The 18,685-nt window shown below is 45.1% G+C and overlaps 1 protein-coding gene across 4 annotated transcripts in view; it reads left to right on the top strand.

Moving 5' to 3' along the window:
- The window catches only part of LOC110501818 (integrin beta-5), a 95,694-nt gene extending 77,836 nt beyond the window's left edge, over positions 1-17,858 (top strand). For all 4 annotated transcript variants that reach the window (XM_036959234.1, XM_036959233.1, XM_036959232.1 and 1 more), the window contains 5 exons: positions 2,808-3,030; positions 7,043-7,143; positions 10,255-10,374; positions 14,881-15,047; positions 15,666-17,858. In XM_036959234.1, coding sequence (XP_036815129.1) covers positions 2,808-3,030; positions 7,043-7,143; positions 10,255-10,374; positions 14,881-15,047; positions 15,666-15,761 — 707 coding nt within the window. In that variant the 3' untranslated portion in view covers positions 15,762-17,858. The remainder of the gene's footprint in view (positions 1-2,807; positions 3,031-7,042; positions 7,144-10,254; positions 10,375-14,880; positions 15,048-15,665) is intronic.
- Positions 17,859-18,685: the final 827 nt, after the last annotated feature.

Raw genomic sequence — 18,685 nt, 5'->3', positions numbered from 1 at the left:
GAACTGGGGAGTTTTTCAGGATAAAAAAACAAACAAAATGGAGCTAAGCACAGGTAAAATCCTAGAGGAAAGCCCGGTTGTCTGCTGTCCACCAGATATTGGGAGATGAATTCACCTTTCAGCAGGACAATAACCTAAAACAAAAGGCCACATCTACACTGGAGTTGCTTACCAAGAAGTCAGTGAATGTTCCCGAGTGGCTGAGTTACAGTTTTGACTTAAATCTACTTGAAAATCTGTGGCAAGACCTGAATATGGTTGTCTAACAATGATCAACAACCAATTTGACAGAGCTTGAAGAAATTTGAGAAGAATAATAGGCAAATTTTGCACAGTGCAATTGTGGAAATCTCTTAAAGACTTACCCAGAAAGACTCACAGCTGTAACCGCTGCCAAAGGTGTGTCATTTTCAATACATTTGCTACAATTTCTAAAAACATGTTTTCACCTTGTCATTATGGGGTATTGTGTGGAGTTGGGTAAGAAAAAAATTGATTTAATCAATTTTGAATTCAGGCTGTAACACAGTAAAATATGGAATAAGTCAAGGGGTATGAATACTTTCTGAACACACTGTATATGTTTCTGATCAAATTGAAAGGGCTTTGCCGACTGTCCTCTTTCATTTTGAAAAGCGTATTTTAGGCTTTGTCTTTTTATTGCTTTTAGGCACCATCTTTCCGAGGGGCACTTCAACCTGGAACTCATTACCCATGATTGAGATGTATGTCCTTAAAACAAAGTATCCTACTCCAATAGACAGCACAAATTAAATTAGTTAGGCGACCTACATTCTCTAGGCCCTGTCTGTCAGTCTGCATACATCTCTACCAACCCACAACAGAATGGAATCCTTCTATAGATTCTAGAACAACTTGAACAAAATAACCCTAATAGGTGTTCTATAGATGAGGCAGCACTCTGTGCTAGCAGTGCAGCACTGTTGTTGTGCTGTAATGTTCAGACTGGTTAGTTTGCCCCCTGTTGTCCCGTCTGTGAAGTTTATTATAAGTCAAATGAAGTAAGGCTCTTCTAATACCTAATCTCAGTGGAATTATCCTGCTATTAGAGGAGAGGGAGGCAACAACACATGGATTGCATTAGGAGAGCTTTCTTGGAAGATCAGACCAGACTTGGCTTTTTCTCTGTTAGAAAGGGCCTGAGAAAGCTCTGTCTCACGCAATTGAGGCCTAAGTCCAAGTGTCCCCTTACTTCCCAGGTCTAAATAGATGAGTATTGAAGGTGGAGATTCTAAAGAACCTTAGAGGTCACTCTTTTTCATACAGAAGACATCCTGCTTTTTACTAGAGCTCACAGGGTTGCACAGGGTTGAGGCCTGTAGGAACAGATCCTGGAGCAGGTCAGTTCAACCTCCTGTACTCTTCTACAGCAGTAGACTCCCACCTCAGACAGTAACCTCCAGCTACCAGCTGTGGTGTGGTGGGGCTCAGTTAAACAGCAGTGCTGTTACACTTCCAGGTCAGACTAACCCCTCTGGCTAGTGCCTCTGTCCCAAACAGGGCCTTTTTTCAGATTTGCCAAGTTGATTTTTAAAAAATTTAAAAAATGAATTGCAAGGCCTTTGGTCATCAGATGTAGACTAATTGTGTAACATTGAGGCTTGCCATCTCTTTGCTTCTGTGCTGGTCGTCTTTTGCTTTTTTCAACTGCCTAATATGAATGCTCTCGTTGTGGGGCCTTGTGGGAACAACTGGCTTAAAGTCAGCGTGGAAGTACAGCAGTTAAGACTTAATTACAGCTGTTCTTGTCTGAAGAACCCAGCCTTCCCATCTCACACACACACACTGACACAGGGCCCGCTACTAAAACAAGTCAGTGTTTGAACAGGGATTATTTCCACTGTGACATCACACCCTTGGGCTGCCTCTGGGTTGACCTCTGGTCCATAGCTTCCGATGTGATAAGGTTTGTTCCATTAAAGTCCCAATGCAGCCATTTTTAAATCAATATCAAATCATTTCTGGGTAACAATTAAGTACCTTACTGTGATAGAGTTCCATTCAAATTGGCAAAAAAATAGCTTTATAGCAAAAAACTTTCTCAATAAATAATTTTGCTAGGACTGTCTGGGAGTGGTCTGAGTGTGGAGGGGAAAACTATCTGTTATTGGCAGAGAGGTTTGGAACTCTCTTTTTTTTATTGGTCTTTTAACCAATATGTCACCATGGAAAGCCGAAACTCCCGTTCATGCAAACCTGCTGATTAGAAGGTCCTATGTAGATTGTATTTTCAACCAGCAACTACAATGTCAGGAAATAGCACTGATCAAATGTTTTCACACTTTTACAGTGTTAGTTTCATCAGCTGTTGTACAATATGATTTAAAACGGGGGAAATACATTTGGACTCCACCGGGCCTTTTAAAGACTGTTAGTGTTTCATGGCTTGTTGCCGGCATTAGATGCCCAAGCTCTCCCCCGACTGAAATAACTGTGATCTAGTCTAGTTGTTCATCACTGGAGACACATTTCTGGCCAGTAAACAGCTTTTCACAGATTTTGTGATCAATAATGAATGATGAAGTGTGTGATTGGCTGTATTGTCTATAAATGCGTTGTTAATGTTTGGAAATCATTCCTTGCTAGATAATGGCCTGTTGTGGGAATTTGAACGTGGATGTGTATTTTTTTCAAATCACTTTGTCTCAGAAATGATTTTATCTGTGTTTTTTGTTTTCTTGTGTAAAGCTAATTGCTGCTAACATATTGACTTATTTTTATACCATTTGAAACTCTGTTTGAAGAACTGTCCTCACAAGCTCCCTCATCTATCCTCTCTTCCTCAGGTCACGGAGAGTGCCACTGTGGAGAGTGTAAGTGCCATGCGGGCTATATCGGGGACAACTGTAACTGTTCCACTGACACCTCATCCTGTGTGTCTGATGACGGGCAGATCTGCAGCGGGCGGGGCAGCTGTGCCTGTGGGCGCTGCCAGTGCACTGAACCAGGGGCCTTCGGGGACACCTGCGAAAAATGCCCCACCTGCCCTGATGCCTGTGGCACCAAGAGGTATGGGATAGGGAGGAGAGAGGGAAGGGAGAAAGGCAGAGGAGAGGGGGAGAGAGGGAAGGGAGAGAAGGGGAGGGGCAGATAGATGGAGGGAGAGATACGAGGCAAGAAGAGGGAAGGAGAGAGAGAAATGGAGGGAGAGATACAGGGCAAGAAGAGGGAAGGAGAGAGAGAGGGGGAGGGAGAGGGGCAAGAAGAGGGAAGGAGAGATACGAGTCAAGAAGAGGGAAGGAGAGAGAGAAAGGGAGGGAGAGATACGAGGCAAGAAGAGGGAAGGAGAGAGAGAAAGGGAGGGAGAGACGAGGCAAGAAGAGGGAAGGAGAGAGAGAAAGGGAGCGAGAGATACGTGGCAAGAAGAGGGAAGGAGAGAGAGAAAGGGAGGGAGAGATACGGGGCAAGAAGAGGGGGAAGGAAAGAGAGGGGAGGGATCGATATGGGGCAAGAAGAGAGAGAAGGAGAGAGGGGGAATATGGGGCAAGAAGAGAGAGAGGAGGAGGGAGAGATAAGGGGCAAAAAGAGAGAGAAGGAGAAAGAGAGAGATATGGGGAAAGAAGAGAGCGGAGGAGGGAGAGATATGGGGCAAAAAGAGGGAGAGAGAGCGAGCGAGAGAGGGAGAGAGAGAGAGAGAGATATGGGGCAAGAAGAGAGAGAGGGAGGGAGAGAGAGATATGGGGCAAGAATAAAGAGAGAAAGGGAGAGCAGGGTCAGCCATGCCTTAAGTGTCCAGGGGTTTCTAATGTGCACCTGATGGTGATATTTGACCCATCATGATAGGACCCATATCATCGATGACCATGCATTAAGATACAAATAGGATTTAAGATGGATATAACTCACACTAGATTAGTTCTAAATTAGTTCTGTAAGACAAGACACAAAATAAATATGTTATGATCCCTTTCCATTGGTAACCCCCAAAGAAACTAACGGTTCTGACCCAAACTCCTCCAGTATCAGGCTCCGTGTGTATAAGCAGGCTATCCCGGTGATGATGGCTCCGACAGACACGGTCGCCCTGTTTCTAGCTCCTAGCCAACTTAGCATTTATTTTTTGTTCAGTGTGTGGCAAACGGCAGGGAGAGGTGAGGGGAGTGGTTATTGAGGGGAGATATCTTGTAGCCTGCTGGCTCAACCCCAAGCCTTATATGGACTTCCTGCCCCAACGAGGCGAGGCTCTGGATCATTAAGCCAGGGAGTGCTTGGAGATAAAAGAGGAAGCGGCTATCTACACTCTGTGTAGTCTATCATAGGAGGCTATCTACACTCTGTGTAGTCTATCACAGTGCCATCTGTTTTGTCACCAAAGCCCCATATACTACCCGCCACTACGACCTGTATGCTCTCGTTAGCGGGCCCTCGCTTCATATTCGTCGCCAAACCCACTGGCTCCAGGTCATCTATAAGTCTTTGATATGTAAAGCCCCGTCTTATCTCAGCTCACTGGTCACCATAGCAGCACCCACCCGTAGCACGGGCTTCAGCAGGTGTATTTCACTGCTCACCCCCAGAATGTTGTTCATTGACAACAGCTCAGCCTTCAACACCATGTGCCCTCCAAACTCATTACTAAGCTCAGGGCCCTGGGTCTGAACCCCTCCCTGTGCAACTGGGTCATGGACTTCCTGACAAGCAGAACCCAAGTGGTGAAGGTACTCAACACGGGGCCCCACAAGGGTGCGTGCTCAGTCCCCTCCTGTACTCCCTGTTCACCCATAACTGATTGGCCAAACACGTCTACAACTCAATTATCAAGTTTGCAGATGTCACAACGATGAGACAGCTTACAGGGAGGAGGTGAGAGCCCTGGCAGAGTGGTGCCAGGAAAATAATCTGTCAATGTCAGAAAAACAAAGGAACTGATGGTGGACTACAGGAGACAGCAGAGAGTCCACACCCCCATCCACATCGATGGGGCCGCAGTGGAGGGGGTTAAAGCTTCAAGTTCCTCTGCGTATACACCATTGACAACCTGAAATGGTCCCTTTACACAGACAGTGTGGTGAAGAAGGCTCAACAGCGCCTCTTCAACCTCAGGAGACTAAAGTACGGTTTGGCCCTTAAGACCCTCACAAACGTCTACAGATGCACCATGGAGAGCATCTTGTCAGGCTGTAGCACCGCCTGGTATGGCAGCTGCACTGCCGGCAACCTCAGGGTTCTCCAAAGGGTGGTGCGGTTAGCCCGATGCATCACCAGGGGCACGCTACCATCTAGACGGCGTACAGGTTCTTCAAATCTTGGACCGAGAGACTGAGAAAAAACGTATATCTCCAGGCCATCAGACTGTTAAACAGTCACCACTAGCCAGCCTCCGCTCAGTACCCTGCCCTGAACCTTAGTCACTGTTCTAGCCGGCTACCACCCGGTACTCTACCCAGAACCTTAGAGACTGCTGCCCTATGTACAGCGTCATTGAACACTGGGGTGGCAGGTAGCCTAGTGGTAGAACTGACAAGGTTCGGGGATTCTGCCCCTGATTGTCATTCTGCCCCTGAACAAGACAGTTGTTCCTAGGCCGTCATTGAAAATAGAATTTGTTCTTAACTGACCTGCCTAGTTAAATAAAGGTAAAATAAAAACATTTTACATACTGTTTTTCCCACTGTATATGTATATACAGTATTCTAGTCATGGCTCTACCTATATAACTGCTGTGCTCTACACATATTTTCTATATACTGTCCATGCTGTCTTTGCACACCATTTTATATATTTGTATATGTATGTGTGTGTGTGTGTGTGTGTGTGTGTGTGTGTGTGTGTGTGTATGTATGTATGTATGTGTATGTAATATATATACAGTTGAAGTCGGAAGTTTACATACACCTTAGCAAAATACATTTAAACTCAGTTTTTCACAATTCCTGACATTTAATCCTAGTAAAAATTCCCTGTCTTAGGTCAGTTAGGATACGTTGCTCAATTGGTATCAAGAGACCTAATGTGTGCCAGGAAATCATTCCCGCGACCTGCCTGTACCGTTGACACCAGTCAGAATGGGGCCATGGACTCAAATCAAATTGTATTTGTCCATGCTCCAAATACAACAGGTGTAGTAGACCTTACAGTGAAATGCTTACTTACAAGCCCTTAACTCGTACTGCTTACGCAAAATCCTGACTCTGCCTTCAGCCCATCCGTGACAAGGACCAACGAGTTGTGCCTTCCAAGATGCCTTTCTGCACACCACTGTTGTACTGCGTCGTTATTTACCTGTTTGTGGCCCGCCTGGTAGCTTGCACTATCCTTGCCATCCTTGCCTGTTTTCACCCACAGGACTGCCGCTGACTGAATATTGTTTTGTTTGTCGCACCATTCTGGGTTAACCGTAGACACTGTCATGTGTGAAAATCACAGGAGGCCGGCAGTTTCGGAGATACTGGAACAGGCGCGTCTGGCACCAACGATCATACCATGCTCAAAGTCACTTAGGTCACTTATGTTGCCCATTCTTACGTTCAATCAAACAGTAACTGGATGCCTGTCTGCCTGCGTTATATAGCAAGCAACGGCAACGTGACTCACTGTCTGTAGAAGTGTACCTAATAAATTGGCCTGTGTATATTTTTATACCAGTTTCTGACATTTCTCATTATGATATTTATATTTTTTTTTGGGGGGGGGGTTATGTGTGTATTGTTTAGTATTATGTTGCTAGGTATTACTGCACTGTTGGAGCTAGAAACACAAGCATTTCGCTGCACCTGTGTACGCAACCAATAAACTTTGATTTGAATTTGTTGCTATCAGTCAGGCAGGAGTCAGGACTGTGGAACCCTCACAACATGCTCCTATCGTCACACATGGATCTTATTTGAGAGAGGTAAAAGGTGACCTTTTAGTGTGTGACCATTGACCCTAACCTGACCTTAACCTCAAGTCCTGTTCACACACAGTCTGTTCACCTCTGTGCTCCTATGAACACGACACGTGTATGATGTATGTCATTATGCCACGCTTACAGTCTCTCTCTCGGTCTCTCTCTATCCATCCCTCCCTCTCTCCGCTCCAGGGAATGCATCGAATGCCGGCTTTTCAGCTCTGGAAGACTGTCCGACAACCAGACCTGCCAGCGGCTATGCAAGGATGAGATCATCACTGTGGAAACGCTTAGTGAGTAAACAACACACTGACACTGACTCCTTTCTTTAACATCAGCTGGCCTGCAGACACACATAGAGAGGAGTATCAACGTCTGTGGTTAGCGTCTGCAACACTTTCAGTTGTGTCGATGCAATACATACTGTACTTCTTCCCTTGTCCTTGTTTATTAGCTGTCCCCTACTCTTACTGGGCACAGCCTCGCCAAAACATGCCATACATACAACTGATACAGCTGTTTTAGATAATGTGACATGACCCAGCTGCTCTGACAGGGTAGCTTCAGACCAAAGTAAAGCACACTCATGAACACACACAGTGTCTGGCCATCTCTGTGCTAATACAGCCCCCACGTCACATGTATTTAATTATGAAAATAAATATACCCTCTGCAGTCCAGAGTGGGCGTCTGTTTATGTTATTATCTGGCGAGTGTCAGTCTGGGTCTGTAGTGGCAGAGCAGACAGATATCTTATGTTCTGTCCTCCTGATAGCAGCTTATAATAACAGCCGGGCTGCGCCATGCAGCCACAGCCTTCATTTTGTCCAAAGACACGCAGTCCCATTTCAAATATGACGCCCTAAAGGCGTCCGAATACATAGGTTTGGTTTGCTGCTAGCAGAACTCGGCTAGGCGCCACGAACGTCTGTGCTTGCATATTCCCTATAGGTCTTTGCTTGAAAAACTAGAAAAAAGTGGCAAAATATTACTGTTTGTCCCTTTTGAGCCACCCTTAGCAACAACGTGCCCAGTAACACTTCTTCATAATAGTCCGAATTAATCTAAGATAAATCAAGAAATCTGTCATTAATTTTGACCTTTTTGCAGGGGTCTTAATCGAGCAATTGTACATCTAAGATGTTTGGTGCACTACTTCTCCAGAGAAAAAATGTAGGGTGGCTTCCATCTTTCTTAAATGGAAGAAGTTTGGAACCACCAAGAGTCTTCCTAGAGCCGGCCTCCTGGCCAAACTGGGGAGAAGGGCCTTTGTCAGGGAGGTGACCAAGAACATGAAGGTCACTCTGACAGAGCTCCAAAGTTCCTCTGTGGAGATGGGAGAACCTTCCAGAAGGACAACCATCTCTGCAGCACTCTACCAATCAGGCCTTTATGGTAGAGTGGCCAGACTGAAGCCTCTCCTCAGTAAAGGCACATGACAGCCCACTTGGAGTTTGCCAAAAAGCACCTAAAGGACTCTCTGATCATGAGAAACAAGATTCTCTGGACTGATGAAAGATTGAACTCTCTGGCCTGAATGCCAAACGACATGTTTGGAGGAAACCTCAGCACCATCTCTATACAGCGAAGCATGGTGGTGGCAGCATCATGTCTGGAGGAAACCCGGAACCATCTCTACGGTGAAGCATGGTGGTGGCAGCATCATGTCTGGAGGAAACCCGGCACCATCTCTACAGCGAAGCATGGTGGTGGCAGCATCATGTCTGGAGGAAACCCGGTACCATCTCTACAGCGAAGCATGGTGGTGGCAGTATCATGCTGTGGGAACGTTTCTCAGCGACAGGGACTGGGATACTAGTCAGGAATGGTGCAAAGTACAGAGAGATCCTTAAAGAAAACCTCCTCTCAGGACCTCAGACTGGGGCCAAGGTTCATCTTCCAACAGGACTACGACCCTAAGCACACAGCCAAGACAACACAGGAGTGGCTTCAGGACAAGTCTCTGAATGTCCTTGAGTGGCCCAATCAGAGCCCGGACTTGAACCCGATTGAACATTTCTGGAAAGACCTGAAGATAGCTGTGCAGCTCCCCATCCAACCTGACAGAGCTTGAGAGGATCTGCAGAGAAGAATGGGAGAAACTCCCCAAATACAGGTGTGCCATGCTTGTTGCGTCATACCCAAGAAGACTTGAGGCTGTAATTGCTGCCAAAGGTGCTTCAACAAAGTACTGAGTAAAGGGTCTGAATACTTATGTAAATGTGATATAAGTTTTTTTACTTGCATGTATTTCTCCACCTGTTTTTGCTTTGTCATTATGGGGTATTGTGATGTCATTATGGGGTATTGTGATGTCATTATGGGGTATTGTGATGTCATTATGGGGTATTGTGATGTCATTATGGGGTATTGTGTGTAGATTGATGAGGGGGGGGGAAAAACAATTTAATACATTTTAGATAACAAAATGTGGAAAAATCAAGGGGTCTGAATACTTTCCGAATGCACTGTATGTGCAAACTGTTTAGACTGGGAAGCATGCCACAGGTTTAGAAGCACCCCTGCCTACCTACATGTAACTCTACCTGCAACCATAAAGCTAAACTGTCATCGCGTGATGTCTTTTAAAAGCATGGCCCGTAAGTGGAACAGTACCAGAGCTTTTCACTCCACCTCAGCATTGCGGGATATATTTAACTTGTGCCTAGGAATGTATTAATAAGTTAATGTTAGTTGTCTGGGAATTATCATGATGGCATGCCTGGCGGAGATTTGAATGGATTGTTATTAAACTATTTTAAGGCCCTTCCCTCTGTGTCGCCCAGCTCCGCCCTCCCTGTTCCAGGGCTGCTCTGTTTTACTGCATTCTCTCTCTGCTATTCCAACCATCTGACTTCCCCTAATGGACTCCTCATGTACATTCCGGGAACTTATCTTTCGCCAAAAGCGAAGGGGAGAAGGAAGGGCTGGAGGTGGCGATGGCGATGGGGAAAAAGCAAGGGGTAAAGGCTGGAGGTGGCGATGGGGAAAGAGCAAGGGGTAAAGGCTGGAGGTGGCGATGGGGAAAGAGCAAGGGGTAAAGGCTGGAGGTGGCGATGGGGAAAGAGCAAGGGGTAAAGGCTGGAGGTAGTCTGGCTCCTCAAGGCAGTTAGAATATTTCAATAATAAAGAGTTCGCAAAAACAAGGACAAGAAAGCAAAGCAAATTTCTGTCCTTACCGTGGAGTGCAATCATTCACTATCCAAGAATGCTTTTCCAATAAAATAATACATGTTGATCTGTTTTTGCACAGTGTTGTGCTGTTGGATCTCTCCCCATTCTCTTGTTTTCTTTCTTTTCTCTTTCTCTCCTCCCTCTCTCCCTGAAGCTGTACGTTTAGCCAGCTGTTTTATTGCTTGTGTCTCACCAGTGCCTCCCTCTCTCTCTTTTCTCCCCTCTCACAGAAACAGACGACCCCAACGCTGTCCTCTGCCTGTACAAGACGGAGAACGAATGTGTGATGAAGTTCACGTACTCTGAACACGCCAACGGCATGTCAGTCCTCACAGCTCTCAAAGAGCCAGGTCAGTACTGGTCAAAGACTATCCTCTGCTTCACAAAACATGGACATAACCCATCAGCCAACTGCTTCTCCTCATACATTCATTTTCACAGAAATGGAGGAAGAAAACACAAACACAGAAGGCCATGTGTTGCTGATGTACGAAAATAGACCCTATCTGTTTATTATTATGAGTCTGTGCTGGGCCTCTTGTGCACATGCATTCTATTGGACAGTGTGGGGATGATATTAGATGTATATGTCATTGTGTAAACAAAGGCCTGTTTTTTAAGTGCCATGGTTTATATTAGTTTGTTTGTGACTTTCCTGTGTATATATCCCTTCCTGTCTTTGTATCCTGTCCATGCCTTTTTCTATGTTTCTGGTCTGTCTCTTGCCTATATCGGTCTATTTATATGTTCCTGTCTATATATATCTCTTTCTATATTTGTCCTGTCTATCTGTCTATTTCTATGTTCCTATCTACAGTGGGGAGAACAAGTATTTGATACACTGCCGATTTTGCAGGTTTTCCTACTTACAAAGCATGCAGAGGTCTGTAATTTTTAGCATAGGTACACTTCAACTGTGAGAGACGGAATCTGAAACAGAAATCCAGAAAATCACATTGTATGATTTTTTAAGTAATTCATTTGCATTTTATTGCTTGACATACAGTGGGGCAAAAAAGTATTCAGTCAGCCACCAATTGTGCAAGTTCTCCCACTTAAAAAGATGAGAGAGGCCTGTCATTTTCATCATAGGTACACTTCAACTATGACCGACAAAAGAGAAAAAAAATCCAGAAAATCACATTGTAGGATTTTTAATGAATTTATTTGCAAATTATGGTGGAAAATAAGTATTTGGTCACCTACAAACAAGCAAGATTTCTGGCTCTCACAGACCTGTAACTTCTTCTTTAAGAGGCTCCTCTGTCCTCCACTCGTTACCTGTATTAATGGCACCTGTTTGAACTTGTTATCAGTATAAAAGACACCTGTCCACAACCTCAAACAGTCACACTCCAAACTCCACTATGGCCAAGACCAAAGAGCTGTCAAAGGACACCAGAAACAAAATTGTAGACCTGCACCAGACTGGGAAGACTGAATCTGCAATAGGTAAGCAGCTTGGTTTGAAGAAATCAACTGTGGGAGCAATTATTAGGAAATGGAAGACATACAAGACCACTGATAATCTCCCTTGATCTAGGGCTCCATGCAAGATCTCACCCCGTGGGGTCAAAATGATCACAAGAACGGTGAGCAAAAATCCCAGAACCACACCTAGTGAATGACCTGCAGAGAGCTGGGACCAAAGTAACAAAGCCTACCATCAGTAACACACTACGCCGCCAGGGACTCAAATCCTGCAGTGTCCCCCTGCTTAAGCCAGCACATGTCCAGGCCCGTCTGAAGTTTGCCAGAGAGCATTTGGATGATCCAGAAGAAGATTGGGATAATGTCATATGGTCAGATGAAACCAAAATATAACTTTTGGGTAAAAACTCAACTCGTTGTGTTTGGAGGACAAAGAATGCTGAGTTGCATCCAAATGAACACCATACCTACTGTGAAGCATGGGGGTGGAAACATCATGCTTTGGGGCTGTTTTTCTGCAAAGGGACCAGGATGACTGATCCGTGTAAAGGAAAGAATGAATGGGGCCATGTATCGTGAGATTTTGAGTGAAAATCTCCTTCCATCAGCAAGGGCATTGAAGATGAAACGTGGCTGGGTCTTTCAGCATGACAATGATCCCAAACACACTGCCCGGGGAACGAAGGAGGGGCTTCGTAAGAAGCATTTCAAGGTCCTGGAGTGGTCTAGCCAGTCTCCAGATCTCAAACCCATAGAAAATCTTTGGAGGGAGTTGAAAGTCCGTGTTGCCCAGCAACAGCCCCAAAACATCACTGCTCTAGAGGAGATCTGCATGGAGAAATGGGCCAAAAAACCTTGTGAAGACTTACAGAAAATGTTTGACCTCTGTCATTGCCAACAAAGGGTATATAACAAAGTATTGAGATAAACTTTTGTTATTGACCAAATACTTATTTTCCACCATAATTTGCAAATAAATTCATTAAAAATCCTACAATGTGATTTTCTGGATTTCTTTTCTCATTTTGTCTGTCATAGTTGGAAGTGTACTTATGATAAAAATTACAGGCCTCTCATCTTTTTAAGTGGGAGAACTTGCACAATTGGTGGCTGACTAAATACTTTTTTGCCCCACTGTACGTATTTGATCACCTACCAACCAGTAAGAATTCCGGCTCTCACAGACATGCTAGTTTTTCTTTAAGAAGCCCTCCTGTTCTCCACTCATTACCTGTATTAACTGCACCTGTTTGAACTCGTTACCTGTATAAAAGACACCTGTCCACACACTCAATCAAACAGACTCCAGACTCTGGGGCTCCATGCAAGATCTCACCTCGTGGGGTATCAATTATCATGAGGAAGGTGAGGGATCAGCCCAGAACTACACGGCAGCACCTGGTCAATGACCTGAAGAGAGCTGGGACCACAGTCTCAAAGAAAACCATTAGTAACACACTACGCCGTCATGGATTAAAATCCTGCAGCGCACGCAAGGTCCCCCTGCTCAAGTCAGCGCATGTCCAGGCCCATCTGAAGTTTGCCAATGACCATCTGGATGATCTAGAGGAGGAATGGGAGAAGGTCGTGTGGTCTGATGAGACAAAAATAGAGCTTTTTGGTCTGCACTCCACTCGTCGTGTTTGGAGGAAGACGAAGGATAAGTACAACCCCAAGAATACCATCCTAACCGTGAAGCATGGAGGTGGAAACATCATTCTTTGGGGATGCTTTTCTGCAAAGGGGACAGGACGACTGACCGTATTGAGGGGAGGATGGATGGGGCCATGTATCACGAGATCTTGGCCAACAACCTCCTTCCCTCAGTAAGAGCATTGAAGATGGGTCGTGGCTGGGTCTTCCAGCATGACAACGACCCGAAACACACAGCCAGGGCAACTAAGGAGTGGCTCCGTAAGAAGCATCTCAAGGTCCTGGAGTGGCCTAGCCAGTCTCCAGACCTGAACCCAATAGAACATCTTTGGAGGGAGCTGAAAGTCCGTATTGCCCAGCGACAGCCTCCGAAACCTGAAGGATCTGGAGAAGGTTTGTATGGAGGAGTGGGCCAAAATCCCTGCTGCAGTGTGTGCAAACCTGGTCAAGAACTACAGGAAACGTATGATCTCTGTAATTGCAAACAAAGGTTTCTGTACCAAATATTAAGTTCTGCTTTTCTGATGTATCAAATACTTATGTCATGTAATAAAATGCAAATTAATTACTTAAAAATCATACAATGTGATTTTCTGGATTTTTGTTTTAGATTCCATCTCTCACAGTTGAAGTGTACCTATGATAAAATTACAGACCTCTACATGCTAGGACAATCTGCAAAATCGTCAGTGTATCAAATACTTGTTCTCCCCACTGTATATGATTGTGGACTACAGGAAAAGGAGGACCGAGCACGCCACCATTGTCATCGACTGGGCTGTAGTGGAGCAGGTTGAGAGCTCCATGGTGTCCACATCACCAACAAACTATCATGGTCCAAACACACCAAGACAGTCGTGAAGAGGGCCCGACAAAACCTATTCCCCCCTCAGGAGACTGAAAAGATTTGGCATTGGTCCTCAGATCCTAGAAAAATTATACAGCTGCACCATCGAGAGCATCCTGACTGGTTGCATCACTGCCTGGTATGGAAATTGCTCGGACTCCAACTGCAAGGTACTACAGAGGGTAGTGCGTACGGCCCAGTACATCACGGGTGCCAAGCTTCCTGCCATCCATTACCTCTATACCAGGCGGTGTCAGAGGAAGGCCCTAAAAATTGTCAAAGACTCCAGCCACCCTACTCATAGACTGTTCTCTCTGCTACCGCACGGCAAGCAGTACCGGAGCGCCAAGTCTAGGTCCAAAAGGCTTTTTAGCAGGTTCTACCCCCCAAGCCATAAGACTCATGAACAGCTAATCAAATGGCTACCCAGACTATTTGCATATCCCCCCCACTTTTATGCTGCTGCCTCTCTGTTTATTATCTATGCATAGTCACTTTAATAGCTCTACCTTCATGTACATATTACCTTGACTAACCGGTGCCCCCACACATTGACTCTGGACCGGTACCCTCTGTATATAGCCTCGCTACTGTTATTTTACTGCTGCTCTTTAATTATTTGTTACTTTCATTTTTTACATATCTATTTTTTACTTAACACTTATTTTTCTTATAACTGCATTGTTGGTTAAGGGCTTGTAATTAAGCATTTCACTGTAAAGTCTACACCTGTTGTATTCGGCGCATGTGACAAATAAAATTGAATTTGATATGTCTCTTTATTTATCCTGTCTATTTAAATGTTCCTGTCTATATCTCTCGTTGTATATTTGTCTTAATCTTTGAGTATTTTCTTTGTTCCTGTGTATATCTGATTTTTAATAACCTTTGTTTTATGTTTGTTTGCCTCTCCTCCCGTCTCCAGAGTGTGGCGCAGCGCCGGACGCCATGACGGTCCTCCTGGCGGTGGTGGGCAGTATCCTACTGGTGGGCATCGTGCTGCTAGCCATCTGGAAGCTGGTCATCACCGTGCACGACCGCAGAGAGTTTGCCCGCTTCCAAAGCGCACGCTCCCGCGCACGATATGAGATGGTGAGGAAGGGGAGTAACCTGCCTACTTCAGTGATTTACATATGAAAGGTTGAATTTATGAGACTGACAATTTTCTGCCAAATACTGTAGGTTATGGGAATCATTGATTAGGATAACTGTCCTATCTATTACACTGACTACAGTATCTATCAAATGAAAGGCTGTGAATTACTGTTACTGACTGTTTTGGGCCAGAGTAGATCTATAGAAGTAATGCATGTCTGAGAAGGATAGGATATATGCACATTCCATTTTAAATGTTGAGATGTAATGTAGACGTCTAACAGTTGTGGAATTTCAAGGTCATTGAATCTTATTGTGGTGTACCTTTTGAACAGTTTCCAAATATAACACTCCAGCTCACTGAAGACATATGTAGGATCTGGGATGGGAACATAGTTGTGTATGATACGATCGGTGTGATCAGTGTCAACAGCCTAAGTTGAAGCATCCGCAGGAGAAAAAACATATGTTGATTGAAACCATCATCTGTTCTTGGACAACAGAGCTGTTTGGAAAACGGACTGTTCCAAAGTTCAGAGGCTGCACCTCAAATGTCCACCCTGCCTCGACATGTGCATTGTAATCAACTGACTGACCCATTTTTCTCCCCCCCAGGCCTCCAACCCCCTGTACAAGCAGCCCATCTCCAACGACTATGTGGAAACCGATTTCAGTATGTACAGCAAGTCTTACAACGGAGCAGCCCACTGACCTCCTCCACACGGGGTGTTGTTGTGGCGGGGGGCACGGCAGGACCGGTCCAAGTAGAGAACCAAGAGGGCTGGGAAATGAAAAAATAAACTCAACCATCTATCTGATCTGCCGAAGACTTATGACGAACTGAAACAGAAGTGAAACTAGTAGTCTGGATTGTTTCTGGGGAACCTGTGGCCTTTTTTTCTCTCCCTGACTGAGAAGGGAAAATACCCACTGCCATGACGTGATGAGATGTGACTGAAAGCTCTGGTCGGCCCTGTGTGCTTTACTGGGCTCTGGTCGGCCCTGTGTGCTTTACTGGGCTCTGGTCTGCCCTGTGTGCTTTACTGGGGTCTTGTCTGATCTGTGTGATTTACTGATGTCAGTAGAATTCAGCCCAGAGGACGAGCAGCAACATTCATGGACTCTTGATCTGGAATTTGTTTAAAGAGGACAGAGATAATATGTGCTCCTCCGAGTCTTTTCTCCAACTAACAAGCAGATGTTATATAAACAAAATGGACTTCGTAGACAGAACAATGAAACCATGTCTTTCACTGACAATTTGAGTGAATTTACCAACTTTATAGTACATAAACCATAACCCCTCCTTCACATAAGCAGCAATATATATATATATGCATAGTCAAATTCAATTCTGTACAGACAGGCACACAAGGCATCAAGTTGTATTTTGTTTTTTTTACTCTGAAAAATGCCTTTCCTGACAGTCAACTATGCATCCTTCTTCATAACAAGTGGAAATATTCAAAATTGTAACGTTACATCAGCAGGGGTCGTTCAGGTTCATGACATAAAAAGAGCACATCTTTTTGGGTGACGATGACGTTGACATCATGGTACTAAACATTAAAAGAGCACTAGTTTTCTTACCCTTGTTTTACACGACAGATGAGGATGTTATTAGGAGAGTCTCATAAAGTGACTAAGAATCTCTCTATTCTCATTGTGTTGTTGTTACACGCCATTTGCACTCTAGTCTTGATCTGTTTAGTTAGCCTGGACCCAGATCTGTGCTGTATCCAACCCCTATGGTCATTGTCATTGCCAAACAAATAGATACATTTGGATACATCACTAAGAGATCTGGCCCCAGGCTACTATTAAGTATGGCTGCAATAACCCCTGCTGTCATGCTGTGAGGGTGTGTGGGTGGAGAGGCTGGGAAGGCCTCTAAGCTGTGTTGACATGAGACATAACTCTCCCTCACCCATTCCCACAGGAAGAGGCAGGACTTTAACATGGCACTGGAGTAATGAAAGTGCTTCAGTATGAGTTGGGAGGGTTAACTCCTCGTCAAATGTGTTCTGTGACCTTTTTTGTGATGGTGTGTGTGTGTGTGCGAGACAGACAGACAAAGGGCGGAGAGAAGGAGTGTGTGCGTGCCAGCGTGAGAGTGTTTGAGACAAGGGGGGGAGAAAGAGTGTTTGAGACAGAGAGAGAGAGCATTTGAGACGGGGAGAGAGAGTGAGTTTGAGACGGGGAGAGCGAGAAAAAGAGAGGGAGAGAGAGAGAGTGTGTTTTGGAGAGGGACCGAGTGTTTTTGAGACAAAGGGAGAGAGAGAGAGGGTGTATTTGAGACAAAGGAAGAGAGAGTGTGTGTGTGTTTGAGACAAAGGAAGAGTGTGTGTGTGTGTTTGAGACAAAGGGAGAGCGAGAGTGTTTGAGACAGAGAGAGAGAGGGTGTGTTTGAGACAAAGGGAGAGAGTGTGTGGGTTTGAGACAAAGAGAGAGAGGGTGTGTTTGAGACAAAGGGAGAGAGAAAGAGAGGGTGTGTTTGAGACAAAGGGAGAGAGAAAGAGTGTGTGTGAGACAAAGGGAGAGAGAGCGTGTGGATGCGCCAAATGTAATAAGAGTCACATAATAACTGTCTCACAATTGCGTTGTGCTTACTTGTGTCTTGGCACCCTGTGGGGAGGTGCATTAGCCCAGACCTTTGTGAGTTCAACAGTAAAATGTACATTCTCCAGCATCCTTCCTGTACAGCATTGATAATTCACCAATAGAGACCAGTAGATTTACAACACTACTACATGCACACTTCATTCTGCACACAGAGCAGGAATACAGAAAACAGCAATAAATGGATGACATAAAAGCAAACGTATAGCCCACTTATTTGACGTTTATTCCCGGTGGTGACCCTCTTGCAATTTTTTACCTGTGCAGTTTCACCTATGCAGCAATCGTGAAATTATACATTTTGAAATAACAAATTAACAGCCGGTCTGTAGTTGTTTTTGAAGGAAATTAACTGTAAATGGTGGAGGGTGACACCGAACATTAACTAAGAAAGGCATGAATGAATTGGGGGTGTGGCTCTGAACCAGGGCTGCTGTGTCTGTGTGTTGCTCTGAACCTCAGGTGACAGGGCTGCTGTGTCTGTGTGTTGCCCTGAACCTCAGGTGACAGGGCTGCTGTGTCTGTGTGTGGCGCTGAACCTCAGGTGCCAGGCAGCTGTGTCTGTGTGTGGCGCTGAACCGCAGGTGCTAGGCAGCTGTGTCTGTGTGTGCGTGTGTTCAAACATCTGTTTTCCTTCTTAACCAATAAGCAGAAATCCATCATCCTCATGTATGGTCCTCTGATCATATAGAAACAGATGAAAGGTGGTCTGGTCTCTGATTCTGTCATTTACACCTCCCCAACGTAGCTCATCTACACCTCCCCAACGTAGCTCATCTACACCTCCCTAACGTAGCTCTACACCTTCCTAACCTAGCAGGCGTAAAATAAACACCTTCCTAACCTAGCAGGCGTAACAGAAACACCTTCCTAACCTAGCAGGCGTAAAAGAAACACCTTCCTAACCTAGCAGGCGTAACAAACACCTTCCTAACCTAGCAGGCGTAACAGAAACACCTTCCTAACCTAGCAGGCGTAACAGAAACACCTTCCTAACCTAGCAGGCGTAACAGAAA

This window comes from Oncorhynchus mykiss, chromosome 22, assembly GCF_013265735.2.
Source record: "Oncorhynchus mykiss isolate Arlee chromosome 22, USDA_OmykA_1.1, whole genome shotgun sequence".
Lineage (NCBI taxonomy): Eukaryota > Metazoa > Chordata > Actinopteri > Salmoniformes > Salmonidae > Oncorhynchus > Oncorhynchus mykiss.
Note: the sequence above shows the minus strand (reverse complement) of the source record. Positions and strands in the feature narration are given on the sequence as shown.